The 14,224-nt window shown below is 57.0% G+C and overlaps 2 protein-coding genes across 2 annotated transcripts; one reads left to right on the forward strand and one right to left on the reverse strand.

The window, feature by feature from the left end:
* Positions 1-123: 123 nt before the first annotated feature.
* ADGRG3 (adhesion G protein-coupled receptor G3) lies at positions 124-6,299 on the forward strand (the record flags this gene model as incomplete). The annotated part of the gene is made up of 14 exons (XM_082489652.1): positions 124-137; positions 350-495; positions 977-1,006; positions 1,097-1,256; positions 1,339-1,456; positions 2,007-2,147; positions 2,234-2,356; positions 2,440-2,479; positions 2,565-2,665; positions 3,168-3,280; positions 3,421-3,704; positions 4,248-4,341; positions 4,794-5,080; positions 5,548-6,299. 14 exons carry the CDS (start codon positions 124-126, stop codon positions 5,661-5,663), a joined length of 1,767 nt encoding a protein of 588 aa, XP_082345778.1. The 3' UTR covers positions 5,664-6,299.
* Positions 6,300-6,790: 491 nt separating this feature from the next.
* Positions 6,791-13,145, reverse strand: LOC309676987 (uromodulin-like; the record flags this gene model as incomplete). Its single annotated transcript, XM_082489653.1, has 9 exons — positions 6,791-6,891; positions 7,543-7,687; positions 8,126-8,285; positions 8,942-9,187; positions 9,742-9,902; positions 10,469-10,674; positions 11,445-11,612; positions 12,144-12,210; positions 13,140-13,145. 9 exons carry the CDS (start codon positions 13,143-13,145, stop codon positions 6,791-6,793), a joined length of 1,260 nt encoding a protein of 419 aa, XP_082345779.1.
* Between the last annotated feature and the right edge of the window lie 1,079 nt (positions 13,146-14,224).

Genomic DNA, 14,224 nt, shown 5'->3' on the forward strand with positions numbered 1-14,224 from the left:
GCTTGCAGCTCATCCCCCTCCGCCTGGCGCCCAGCTGCTCGGGGACATTCCCGGGAAGGGGATGTTTCACCCCCGGCGGCAATGCCCGGCAGCGTACCCCATTTGGGAGAGGGATGCCCTGACATGTTGCTGGGCTGGTGGGGGGCCTCAGCCAAGGATTTGGCAGGATGAGGGGGAGAAAGGGAAGGAAAAAATCCCCGAGTTAGCTGGGGGAAGCAGCCAAGGGGGAAACGACGTGGCTCTGACGGTTATCGCTGTTGCTGTGAGCTGGGGCAGGAGGTCACTTGCCAACCCACAGGAAGGCATGAGGGTTCGCAGAAGGGAAATGAGGACAGGGCCGTTGCCTCAGGAGGAGCTGGGGGAGCCCGGGGAGGAGCAGAGCTGCCAGGACGAGGGGAGCGGAGCGTTGTGGGACAGCCGGAGGCGGCCAGAAGACTCCAAAAAGCACCATGAATCTGCTCCTGGGCACCATCCTGCTGCTCCTGGTGCTGCCCGGTGAGTGGTGGGTGAGGGGGACACGGGCATCCCCGGTGTGGGGGGGTGGGTGCGTGGGCTCAGGGGGTAGGTTTTCGCATGGGAAAGTGTTGACCCGAAGACCATGGCAGGGTTTCACCCCGGAACGTGGCCAGGCCAGAAAGGAGGGTGCCCCCTGGTAGAGGGGGCAGAGGCGAGCGGAGCCAGGGGGGGTTTGCTGCTGGGGGGCTCTTTCAACACCTTGGACCAGCAGCCCAGAGTCGCTTCTGCGAGCCACCTTGGGGAGCTGGATGCAGTGACATGTCAACGCAGGCATGGTGGCTTTGTCTCCACCAGCCCTGATGGCTGTGCAGGTGCCTTTTGAAGCCCACATAGGGCTGCTCTTTCCGAACCTGGCAGCTGCCAGATTCTCCTGCCTCCCCCTTCCCCTGTGGGCAGGGGGAGGACTGAAGCTAGATTTTGGGGTTTTGCCCCCCCATTTCCCCACCTGCTCTTCTTCCAGACGCTGCCAGGGGACAGGAGAGCTGTGCCGGTGAGTGGTCTACCCCCATCCCTGCCCTCACCCCTGGTGCCCGGCTGGTGCCATGATGCCCAGAGGTCACCCTGCTCTCCTCCTCCCCAGCCCTGTGGCGGGGTGACAGGCACCACCGGTGCTGCAACATGATGGTGGAGTTGGAAGAGCAAGGTGATGGGACCCCCAGCCTAGACTTGCCCCGGCGCTGCTCGGAGCTGGGGCACTCCGGCAGCCCCGCGTGCACCTGCCTGCGGGAGCGCTGGTTCAGGTAGCGGGCAGGGGTGGCCACGGCGGGGTCTGGGGGCTCAGCCCCCCACATCCCCCGGTCCCACAGCCCTCCTGCCCCATAGGCTGCTGCAGTCGGCGGGGCCGGCGCTGCATGACAGGTTGGCTGGGCTGAAGGTGCTACTCCTGAATGTCAGCAGGGCTGTCACCCACGATGTCCTCATCACCTTTTCCCCCACAGAGGTGAGGTGCGCCCCTCTCCCTCGCTTGGAAGGCCCCGCACTTTCCAAGCGTCCCTCAGCCCCAGCCCCGGGGCTTAGCGTGCCATGGCATGCTCTTCCTCCACCCTGCTCCGTGGTTGCGTCATGGACCCACATCAGCTTTATCATCCCTTGGCAAGGAGTCATGTGAAGTGGTGCTTGGGAGGGAAGAGTCTTCCCCAAGGAGCTTTCCCACAGCAGCAGACGGGCTGTGGTCAGGGGGAGGGGGAGGAAGACAAAGAGGAGGAACATGCGGGACCTTGCGCCTCCTGCCCTCCCCCCAGGCTCTCCCACTCTCTGTTCATCCCATGGGGGGGTTGGAGCTCTTCTGGGAGCTGCTCCCAGCTCTGCGCCTTTGCTGCCGGTTGCTAGGGATGGGGTTCTCCCCTTCTGCCCTCGGAGCTCCTGCTAGTGTTCCTGAGCAAAACCCACCTGGGCAGGGCTGAATTTGTGCCTGGAGCATGGTTGGTGGGTATGGAGCAGAGAGGTGACGCTGCCAGCAAGCAACCCCCCACCACTGTTCTCCGCCGCAGGGTCCCAGGATACTGAACATGACGGAGAAGGGGAAGGCAGGCAAAATCCAGCTCCCCAGGGAGATATTTCGGTCCCTGAGCAGCTGGACAGCGCGGGTGGTGGTGACAGTCCTCAACATCCAGCAGCTTGGCATGTTCAAGGTACAAGCTGGCATTGCCCGGCATCCCTCTGGCCACCGGCACTCACAACCTGCTGGCTCAGCTCAGGCAGCGTTGCCCCCACGCAGGAGGTGAACCAGACGGGGCAGGTCCTGAACGACACCGTGGTGGGCATCACGGTAGGAGAGACGAGAATTTCCGGGCTGAGGGACCCTGTGCAGCTCACCTTCACCCACCGGCAGCTGCCCCACGTAAGCCAGCCGTGCCCTCCTTCCATCTCTCCTCCAGTGCCGCTCACCGTGGCGTTGGCTGATGCCGCTCTCGTCCCTTGCAGGGTGTCACCCAGCAATGTGTCTTCTGGGATGTCAGCAGAGGTATGGTCCTCGGTGGGGCTGGGCACGGGGCCGGGCGCTGGTGCTTTGCCCGGCGCTTGTGGCCATTGCCCTGTGCCTGTCACAGGGCAGGCAGGCGGCTGGAGCAGCAGCGGATGCACCACGCAGCCCGGGGACAAGGGGACAGTCTGCTCCTGCGACCATCTCACCTTCTTCACCCTCCTTCTGGTGACAATCCCACTCCCCGCAGCTTCTGCTTGTGCCCCAGCTGTGCCACCTGCCCTACCTTGGTGGCCCCTCGGGTGTCACCAGTAGCTGCACAGGGTCAGCTATAGCTGCTCCCAGGCATGCCCATGTCCCAAAATCAAGCCCAGCCCCAGATCAGGAGGGCAGCAGCAGCTCAGCAGAGCGGGTTCAGGGTGGAAATGGCCCCCAGCCTAGTGCAGGCTCTGCAGCAGCGAGGCTTGGGGTCCCATCTCCTGGTAGAGGCTCCCAGGAGGGTCCTCATGGGGGCCCACCATAGCCTTCTCTTATCCCTCACCCAACCCCAGGGAGCATCTCCTCTGAGCCACCACCATCCTGTTCCCCTCAAAGACTTTCTGGGGGTATGTTTGCTTGGGGTCCCTGCAGCAGCCCACTGAGGTTTTCAGCCCCATGGCTCTGGTAGCTGCAGTCCGGTTTTCTAGGTTGGGCCAGGGACTGTCTAACCCAATGTATGCATGTCTGGCAGAACCCAGCTCTGGACAGGTCCACAGCACAAGCCTTGATGGATGTTGCCACCGCTGGCTGTGGGGTAGCCATGGCTTTCTCCATCTTCACCATCGCCTTCTGCATCTTCTTAAGGTAGGATGTGCCATTGGGGACTTGCCAGGTTGGGAGACATGTGGGGCAATTCCAGTGCCTGCATGAACCTGCTGTGATATGGCATGGGGCGCCGCTCAGCTGTGACCCCTGCCTTGTCTGCTCTCTCTGGGGACACTCAGGTGCAAGTTCAGGTTTGAGGAGACCCTCCGGATCAACCTGGGGCTGCACGTGAACCTTGTGGGCAGCCTGCTCCTCCTCAACCTGGCCTTCCTGCTCAACAGCGGGCTCTCCAACGGGACCCAGCCATGGACCTGCAAGGTCCTGGGGGGGCTCACCCACTACTGCCTGCTCTGCTGCTTCACCTGGATGGCGCTGGAGGGCTGTCACTTCTACCTCCTCTTTGTCAAGGTCCTTGGCACCTACATCCACCACTACCTGTTGAAGCTGTGCCTGGTCGGCTGGGGTGAGCACCACCAGCCTGGGCGAGAACCAGAGGGAGACAGGGGCTGTGGGTTACAAGCGGAGGGGGAACAGGGTGGTGCAGTGATGGGCAGAGAGAGCAAGCCCCTGTCCTGCCCATAGCTCTTCCAAATGCCACAGTCAGGGCCAGGATGTGTCTTACACGGGCTCGGTGCACCGAAATCGGGGCAGCACCTGCGGGCAGCCTCCATCCTGCTGGGGACAAGCCTTCTGCTCATTGAGCAGCTGATGTCCTTGCGGGTCTTTGTTCCCCCATTACCAACCCTCCATGGGCACCTTGGGGGGCACTGAAGCGGAGAATCCCGCAGAGAGGTTAGGGGACACCTTGAGCCCTGCCACCCAGCACTTCCCCTTTCCGCATCATGTCCCAGCAACCATTGTGCCCCTGGCACTTGTGTAACCTCAGCGGGTCCCTAAGCCCCATCTTCCCTGAGGTCAGCATGTTCAGGGCCATGCGGAGACCCTTAAGAGACCCTAAGACCTTGGCCTTTCTGGCCTCCTCCATGTGTCTCCCTTGTTCTTCCAGGCTTGCCCGTTCTTGTGGTGGGGGTGGCAGGAGTCATCGGCAGCTATGGAGAATACTACATCCAGACCGTGGACCACCAGGCCATAGCCCGCCTGTGCGTGCACCACCACCCACAGGGCACAGGGAACGGTAACCCGGTCCTGCTGGGAGTGCGGTGGTGGCAGTTTGCGCCCATCCTGCTCAGCTCTACGCTGAGCTTCCGCTTCCCTAATTGTGATTACAACACAATACCTTTCTACAGCTGTGGTAATCACTACCACCGCTACGTCTCATGCCAAGCCTCCCCAGTCATGCCCATAGGCCTCCAGGTCATGGAGGGACATCCAAGGTCCACCTGGAGCTTCTCCAGGCTCCTTCCCATCTGAGCAACACAAGGGCAGCAGATCCTCACCACTGTCCCCCCTGTCCCACTTTACCCCGGCCTTGGAAAACCCCGCCAGCATGAGGGTGTCCCTGCATCCCCAAACACATCCTTCTGGGGAGGCTCCCATGGGTGCTGCTGGGGCTAGCAGAACCACTGGAGGCACCACGGTTGTGTCTTTTCAGGTGCTGGATAACTTCCAAACGTCTCCTGGTCCACTACATCACCAACTGTGGTTATTTTGGCCTCATCTTCCTCTTCAACATGGCTGTCTTTGGAGTGGTGACCCAGAAGAGCTGCTGCCTACAGGGCACAGGGGTGGTACGGGGGGACCGTAAGGCTTGGAAGGTGGCCCTGGTGGTGGTGGGGCTCTTCTGCCTGCTGGGAGCCACCTGGGCTCCGGTGTTCCTCACCCACGGCACCTCCTCTGCGCCCATGCTCTACCTCTTCACCATCCTCAACTCTCTCCAAGGTCAGGGCTGGCTCTCACATGGGCTCCCTGGGCGTGGGTGGGGAAGGTGGAGGAGGCAGGAAGCAGCCTGGCAGTGGGTTGGCCAAGGGTCCCAAGGCATCAGCACCTTCCCAGCCCTTCCTTGGCAAGGGATGTCAAGCTCCCCTTTGGCAAGGCATGTCAAGCAGCAGGTCCCAGCCACCGGCTAGTAGTTGGTCATGGCTCCCTACTACGTCCAGTCCACTGGGGGTGATTTTCCCCCAAGGAAGCCATTCCTTAGCAGAGGAAAGGGGACGTTATCCACCCAGGGCATGTCCCAGCCAAATGGCTCACCTGAAGAATGGGGAGACCCTCCTGCAGGAGCAGGAACGAGCTGGGGGAACCCCCTGGAAGCACCATGGAAGCGCCGGCAGCATCCTGGCAGGAGGCTTCCCATCATCTCCTCCTGCTGCTGCTGCTGCTGAGTGTCTGCCTTCCTTTCCCTGCAGGAATCTTCATATTCGTCTGGCTGGTTGTCCTCTACTACCCGAAGACAAAGGAGACCACTAGCTCCCTCTCCCACATCATCAGACACGACAAAACCGCCACAGTCTCCCAGGACTAGCTGGTGGCTAGACCTCCCTCCCTGCCTGAGTGTGCACCCACTGACAGCAAGCTTCCATCCCGACGGATCCCATGGAGGACAAGGGTTCAGCTTACTGTGCCTCAGTTTACCCTTCAGCAGGCATGATCCACCTTAGCAGGACTCTTTGCTTTGGCTCTCTCGATCCCTGTGGCCTACAGGAGCAAGGAACTCCAGAGATGTCCCTTCTGCCAACATCCCTCAAGGCTGCAGCTCCCTCATGGTCTCGAAGTGCCCCTGATCTCATTTCCCAGGGAATGAGATCGGAAGTTGGTTTGGCTTCCCTTGTGGGGGTGAGGAGGGAGCCCACAACCCGCCTGCCTTCAGCCAGGATGGAGCCCTCTCCTCTGGAGATGGACCAGCCCAGTGGTGGGTTTTCCTGCTGTTGGAGGTGGGAGGATTGACCCAGGAGGTTCAGGTCTGGGAATCTGCCAAAAAAAAACCCCAGAGAAATCCCACGAGCTTCTTTGCAATATGTCCTCTCCAAACGGACCGGGGCTGAGCTTTTCAGGCAGGGATCTGCTGGATGTCCCTCCTGCAAAACATCCTCTTTTCTTCTCCTTATCTGTGTTTTAGTATTAAACCTCTGCCAGCTCTCTGAGCACTGTGGATTCAGTCTTTGACGCTTACAATATTGTTTGTTATTTGCTTTACGTTAGGGGTTTATTGGTGTGCAAAGTCCTGCTGGCAGTTTGTCATGGATGAAGGGAGACATCGGTATGGATTGGTGGACACACACACGTGCGTGCACACACAGAGCAGCCCTCCCTCTGCTCATGCTGCACCTGTGTCACACAGAACCACACAAAGTCCAGCTGTGGTGGGCAAGCACCTAGTGTGGGCGCCTCCATCTCTCCAGGTGCCTGCGTGACTCTGGGGAGGAGGACAGCAGGAGGAAGGAACCTCCCATCCCTGGGTATACGTTTCGAGTCTAGAGAACGTGGGCCACGAGGGGAATGAGAAGGTCCTAAGGATGCCACGGGGAACAAACATTCTGATGTGACTCATTCTTCAAGCAACCATCAGCTCCTCCCCCGCAAAAAAAACCTGTAAAGAAACAGGCAAAAGCCTGTCTGCCACTGTCACATTTATTTAGAATCAGCCGTTCTCTACGCCGTTCGCCGCCTTGTGCTGACGGCAGCAGCAGCCACGGTGAGCACACCAAGTCCACACAGCAGGATGAGGGCCCCGGGGAGCCACGGGTTGGGTCCTGCCAAAGGGGAGAAAAGCTGATTACACATTTGGGTTCCCTAAGCCGGCGCTGAGCCCTGGCCGGGGGGGAGATTCAGAGGAGGTCATCTCCTGTGAAGTGTAAGAGCCACCGGAGCTGGAGGTGTTTCAGGTCCTTGGGGGCACTGACTGGACTCAGTCACCCCAACTGGCCTCACCCGGGGCCTCCACTCACTGCCTCAGGGCTCCATTTAGCTCGGCATTCATGCCTGGTCTGAGCTATGCTGCGAGCAGGCTTGCCCCCAGCCCTGGTCCCAGATAGCTGTTTGGATCTCCTGGATTGACCTCGGTGCTCAGAAGGACCCTGCCTTGCTGGGTTGATGTGGAGGTCCAGCATGAAAACCCAGCCTTCCTCACCCAGGGAGCTGCACCAACAGCCTTCTGGCTCCTGGTCCCCTCCCACCCAGCTCCGTGGCTCAGCCTGACCTGGTACGGAGCCACTCACGCAGAGCTAACCTCTCTGCGCTGGTTTGGCTTCCAGAGCACGCCGTGCATGGCCATGACACCTGAAAGACTCCCCACTTCTGTTCAGGGCAGTGATTTTAGCAGCCCTTTTTAATAACCTGGTGTTGCCTAAACAGTTGCAAGAGTCTGTGAGCTGCTCCTGCCCTCCCCGGAGGGACATACATACCCCCTAGGTCCTGTTGGTCAGTCTTGGAATGGTGGGTCTCTGCTCCCAAGGAAGGGGCAGCCAGCAGGTGGATGGGCCCGTAGGAAACGATCTTATCGTAGTCATCCGGCAGTGCTCGCTTGCCCCTCCAGTGTCTGGGGCATTGCTGTCAACAAAGCCAAGGGAAGGGTGATGGGACCAGAGGGCAGGGGAGAAGCTCGCTCTAGGAGGCAAGAGCTATCCTTGTGGTCTCCCCCTGGCAGAGGCACAGCTGGGGCTGCAGCCTGGGAGCAGTCAAGACCCCAGAACACAGGAGGAGCTGATTCCTGAAGGACCTGAGCCTGCTCTTCCCCAAGTCCTAACATAAACCTCTCCTCCTGCAAATGCCCAACAGACAGAGGGAAGAGGGAAAGGAGCGTTCTTGGTGGGTTCAAGCCCTTGTACCTTATTTCAGGGTGCTGGGGTGATCTCCTGCTCTTGGGAGGTTTTTGTTGTGCTGAGGCACCCAAAACCAGAGCAGAGCCCCATCCCCAAACAGCAGACCAAGGGAAGGGAGGTTCCCCTGCCCAGTCAGGGCATGATGCAGCCCACCAGGAGAGCTCACCTTGGCACAGGGCTCCGGGCTGTCAGGGAGACAGAGCCGGACACGGCAGTGCAGGAACACCTCGGGGTAGCCAACAAATTGAAACATCTGGAAGCTGAACTTGGCGGTAGTGCTCTCTCCGATGGCATTCAGGTATGTCACTGTCTCATCATGGGGACACCTGGGACATGACAGCTGAGTCAGCAGGTGACAAACAAGGGGGAGCATCCCAGCCTGGGACACCAGAGCACACAGGGACTGGGTGCAGCCCCCAAGTTTTGCTGAACAGGACTATTTCTGTCTCGCTGACGGTGGGGATGCCTATCCTTGACACCCTGCGTTGTGCCCAGCTCAGGGAGGAGGTGCCACTAGCACAGGAGCTGGCTTGTGTCTTGCTCTGTGGGGCCCATCTGCTCTGCAGGGGTAGAGTAAGCCTGGCTGTGGCTCCCACTTCCCAGATATCCATGTTATTGGCTTGGCTGCAGCCAGCTCTAATGCAAGTCCTTCAGCAGATACCTCTATGTACATCCCAGCAAGGTCACCCCTCTCCCTTCCTTGCCCTTTGCCTCCCCAGCTGGCCAGGAGCGATGCTAGAGGGAAGGCAGTACTAAGGGCAGCAGAGCTGGGTCAGGAGAGGGAGCTCAGTTCAGAGCAGTTAGGGGGCTCATCTGTGGGGCTGGTCCACCTCTTCATTGATGGTGTTCACCATAGGTTCCACCTATGATGGTGTCATTGCTCATTGCTGCCTCACAGCAACCTGTCCTTAGCACCCAGCAAAGAGAGGCGATTGTGCTCATGGTGCAAAGAGACCAGATGTGCTAGGGGCACTCCACTCACCCCTTCTCAATGAGCTTGTGCCGCACTTCTTGGTAGGGATCAGCACTTGGCGTGGCCCAGCAGTCCTCTACACTCAGCAGGTAGTACTTGAGCTGGTGCTGTCCTTCTATCTTCAGCAGGACATAGAGTGTGTCCGTGACGGGGATGGCCGTGGTCGGCAGGTGATAGGGCTGGAGGTAGGAGGGGGTCTTGTACAGTCTCATGCTGACGTTGAAGTGTCCTTCTCTGACCATGAACTGCACCAGCCTTGGTGGAGAGGAGAAGAGCTCATGAGCAGAACGAGAAGGCAGGAAGGACATAGCACAAGTCAGGCCACCAGCACAGGTGCACTGATGCTGCATGTGCCTCTGCTCCTGTCTGGAACCTTGTGAGACCCAGGCCTCACGGTTGTCCTGCACCACGTATGGACAGGGGCAAGAAGCTCCAGGGGCTCCCACTGACCTGCTGGCCAGTGAGGGCTATGAGAAAGGCAACCCAGGGGGACCTAACCTGCACCTCAACAGGGGCCTGAGGGGGGCATCTTCCAGTTCCCACCCTTTATTTTTTGGCTAGCTGGTTTCAATCAGTGAGGACAGGAGAGAGGTAGATTGTGCGTGCCCCTCTTCGGCTCTGCCCCAGCCCCAAACCTTGTGTTGAAAAACTATGTTGGGAAGAGAGAGGGAGACACTCTGACGTGGTACTGCTCTCAGAGCTCTCTAGTGGCTCCCCAGGGACTTTGCAGATCACCTCATTGAAGGCATCTATTTTTCTGCAAGCTCACAGATACCATGTCAGCTGCAAGGTGAAGAAGGACCACTCACTTGTCAACAGCAGTGAGAGTGAAGGGCAGTTTCACCACTTGCTCGTAGGCGTAGATGCAGGAGAAATGCACCTCCAGCTGAAAACTCCGGGAGATGACACCCCAACGCGCTTCCCGCTCTGACTCAATGATGTTGGAGTATGACACGTGGGAGCCGTTTTGCTGGAATGGCACAGAAACCAAGTCTCCAGACCATCTCTAAGTCCATACACAGAGCTCCAAGCTCCAGTTCAAACGGTGCAACTCAGCTGTAGCTGCTCCTGGATGACTGCTGGGGTTTTTGCTCAAGTCCCGTGACCAGGGGCTACTGGCAACCATCACCGGAGTAGGCAGGAGTCAACATAGTGACCACAGGGGAGGGCCCTTCTGTGCAATGCAGAGCTGGAGCACCAGTTCCTCTGCAACTTCCCTGACCCAAGAATCAAGTGAGGGACCAAGGGGCTATAGCCAGGGCTGCAGAGCTCCGAAGATGCTGCCAGAAAGCGGAGGGCTGTTATCAGCTAGTAAAGAGCACAGTGAGACTTCCATGCTCTGCTGAATAAGACAAGATGTGCTGCCAGCAGAGGTTTGGTGGAGCAGGAGAGCTCTCTGACAGCCCTCAGGGAAGCCTTCCAAGGGGAACAAGAACTTCACTGCACCCAGATATAAAAGGAAAAGCCTTCGGGGCTTCCCCTTGCTGTCCCCTCATGGCTTCAGAGCTATGCAGAGAGGCTCTGCTGGATCCTCACCTGAATTGTTGATCCACAGACAGTGTGGTTTTCACCTGTGAGAGTGGCTGCGAAAAACAGCTCGCCCTCTTCTTCTCTTTCTGAGACCTTGCATGCCTGGTTCTTCAAGTGGACAAGCTCCCGGGGGATTTTCAAGAGTTCAAACACCTCCTTCCTCACCATCATCTTCATGTGCTCTTCCTCACAGGCCAACTTCAGTACCACATCTGGGGGAAAAAGTGATCTGAAATAGCAATAAGGAAGAGGCCTGAAGAAGCCCTAGGTCAGCTGTGGGATGGCACAGTCACACCAAGCTCAACAGACCCTCACCCCAGCCTTGTTGGAGGCTCCTGGTAAGGCTCTTCAGAGACTGGGCAAAAGACAAACCTTTGGGAATGCAGAGAAGTTAATGTGGGTCTGTCATTTTGTACTGGTTGTCTAAGACCTTCACAAGTCCATGGCTGCTGCTACTCTGAACAGACACAGTCCTTAAGCGTAAGACATCAAAGGCAGATGTCATGGGTCTGGTCCCTTTCAAGGGCTGCCGACAAAATGACTGCAGTCTGCCAAGGGCACCAGACAGGGACAGCAATCCTCACTTTCAGATGAAGAAGACACAGTTTTTGGCCACTGTCTAGAAGGAGCCTTCACTGTAGCCATGCTGGAGTGTGTGTGGTTGTGCTGAGACTGCGAGGCAGCTGTGCTCTGCAGCATGCCCTGCTGCCCTGGCACAGCTACATCATTGCACAGCTTCTTGACAGCCAAGGCTTCATTCTTACAGAAATTAAGACTTTTGGGGAGGAAGGAAATGGTCTGTGACTAGGTCTTGTACCAACATGTAGTCAGGACATGGTGGTGGTGGTGGGGAATGCACATGACCAGGAGCTGGGACGTGCTCCTGGAGCCTCCAGTGAAGAGTGGTGGTAACACCAGTGCACCATGCCCTCTGGTGCCTGTGGACAGACTGGGGAGGGCTCACCAGCATCCTCAGCCCTACCTTGGCAAAATGCCCCTGTGAAGCCTGGTTTGCAGCTGCAAACTGGTCCGTCCTCCATCACCTGGCAGTCCCCCTGATGCTGGCACAGGTTTGGCAGGCAGGGATCCGGGCTCCTCTTGAGACGGAGGGCAACCCCTCGCCTCGGGCCATATGGGCTTACCAGCTCACCTGCAGCAAAAGAAAGGCAAGTAAGCTGAAACACAGCAAGAATACCTCCCCAATGCGAGATGCGAGTGAACTCGCCCCACAGCGTAAAGCCTTGCCCAGCTCACACAGGCTGAGATCCTCGCTTAGAGCCAGAGCAGGCACATCTGAGGAAGAACCTGGCCCCTCGGCTTGCCTGGGAGGACGTGACCAAGAGCCTGGGAGACCTCCTCAGCATGGCTGTAATCTGGATCAGAGCTATGGAGCCTGTCACCGACTAGCAAGGAGAGTAGTGGCACATCACAGCACCTGTGCCCATCTCCACAGGTTACATACCGTACATGGCTGGGATGGAGAGCTCAAGGTTTCTGCCTGTTTTGCCTATTTTGCACCCCAGTTTCTGCCCCCCCTGAGCTCTGCTCTGTTGTCCCCCCTTAGCAGCCTTCAGCAGTGCCCTCAATGAGGAACCTGGACATGGATCAGGTGAGGGTTTGACCTCTCCTTTCCATACTACCCATCTGTGACCCAGCAGGGACAGTGTACAGGGACACTCACTCTTGTTGCCTTCACAGCCAGCCAGGCAGAGAGCAGAGACCAGCAGCAAATGTCTCACAGTCCTTTCCTGTAAAAACAAGCAGGCTCTGGGTCACTCAGGTTTTTAGCATGCTCACTGGAGATGTGCACAGTCATTCAGCCAATGCTCAAGCACAGGTGCGATAATTTCTGTACTGTATTTTCTCCAGAAACTCTAGGTTCAATGGCACAAAGTCATTTCCTATCCCAAAGGGCCAGATCAGCAACACCTCCCTGCCAGGCTAACACAAGGGTCAAATACTGTCCTGAATTTAGGTAGCTATTCCAGAAAGAGGGGATGGGAGAAACCAGACCTCGGACCTGCAGGGGTATGCTGACAGTAACAAAGCCACATTTCAGTAAGAACAGGCACTTTGAGTAAAACCACAGAGCTGAGGCATCAGTCCAGGCTCCTCAAAGAGGAAAGGAGTTTCCACCATCCCACTACAGCTCTTTTGAAGAGTTAGGATTTTCAAAAGGATCCATGCTGTTCTGGTAACCCATATCCATAACAAGGAGACAACAGGATAAAAAAAAAAAACACAAAACAAAACTAAAGCCTTGAACACAACTAAAATTAATGCCACAAAGCCACAGATTAAGTCGATCTCCCCCATTAGTACAGATAATGGATTTCTTTAAGGAAATTAATGGCATGGTGCTGGACGAGCCCTGGACACTGGAGTCTCCTTATCGGAGATATGGATATGCGTGAGCCAGGGCCAGTGGCTACAGCGATGCTCTGCCACTCCTCTGCCCTTCAGGTGCATTGAGAGTGTGGCAAAGCCAACACCGAAAGCCCCACTCCGGTCTGGCAGCACACCACGTACCCCCTCCGGCTGACTCTTAGCAGCTGCGACCACCAGACCTGGACTTTGGAGGAGGAGGGTTTATCCCCCACTCTGCTCCAGGCTCGCTGCAGCAGTCCTGAGAGATCCCACCAGTGTCAAGATCCCATCTTGTTCTCATCCCACTTACCATCATCAGGCCACTCTATGCTCCTCCACCCACCGCTGTCCTGGGTCGCTCTCGTGCTCACTGCTGCATGCCTTATATCGCCTTCCAGCAGCTCATCCTTCTCCCCCACGCAAACACACTGCCTCCGCGATTGCACAAGAGCCAGCTTAGCATCCTTTGGCCACGGCCGGGGAGGAAAGGACTCTTGTGACAGGTCCATCCTCCAGCACAGAGAGCCCTTCCAATTAGCCAATGGCTTGTGAATGCTGACCCAATTCACAGCCCCTGATGAGATCCCAAACAGGGGAAGTATCCGCTAAATCCCCAGGAATCTGGGGTTTTGTGCATCCAACTGGGTTTGACGCAGCAATAACAACAGATACCACAGCAGCACACACGAAGGCCAGATATCTGCGTGTACTGAATACACGTGGTTTTGCAACCACATTGTACGTTCACTTTGGCTGTTTCTGTAATGACTTCTGACATCTAAGATCGGGTGAGAAGGACTGGTGAGAGATGGAGGGATGAGAGCTTGGCCCTGCCATGCTTTGTTTGGGAAACAGTACCCAGCTGCAAACAGCAGTAATCACTCAAAGTGATGCTTCTTGGTGTATATTGACTATACTCTGTGCAACCTCAGAGCTTTAATTGCTACAGCCACCATAACATAGCAGCAAATGTGAACATCCATCCATCCGTTTTTTTTTCCTAACCACAATGAAAAACAGAAAACAGAAATGTTTAGCACCTGACCCTGCTTACAGCCTAATGAACTACCAATTTAAAAAAAAAAAAAAAGCCCTCTTGCCATCCCCTGCTGCTAGCTTTTGGGTGAGAATCTCTGCATTCCACTACGTATTTTACAGAGCAATTAACCGGGACAGAAGCTTGCACAGACTCGCTTAGAGATTCAAAGGCAGCACAGCCCACAGGCTGAGAAAGCAACAAAGGAAAAAGGTGAAGAATGTGTGTGGGGGGCTTTTTTTGTGGTTTGTTGTTTTTTCTTTTTTTTTTAAAGAGAGTGAAACTCTCTGAGTTTAAGAGCAGCCTTGTGGCCTCTGAGGGACTGGTAATGAAGCTGTCCTGGCAGGCAGGATTTGGCT

This window comes from Vanellus vanellus, assembly GCF_965231255.1.
Source record: "Vanellus vanellus genome assembly, chromosome: 12".
Taxonomy (NCBI): Eukaryota; Metazoa; Chordata; class Aves; order Charadriiformes; family Charadriidae; genus Vanellus; species Vanellus vanellus.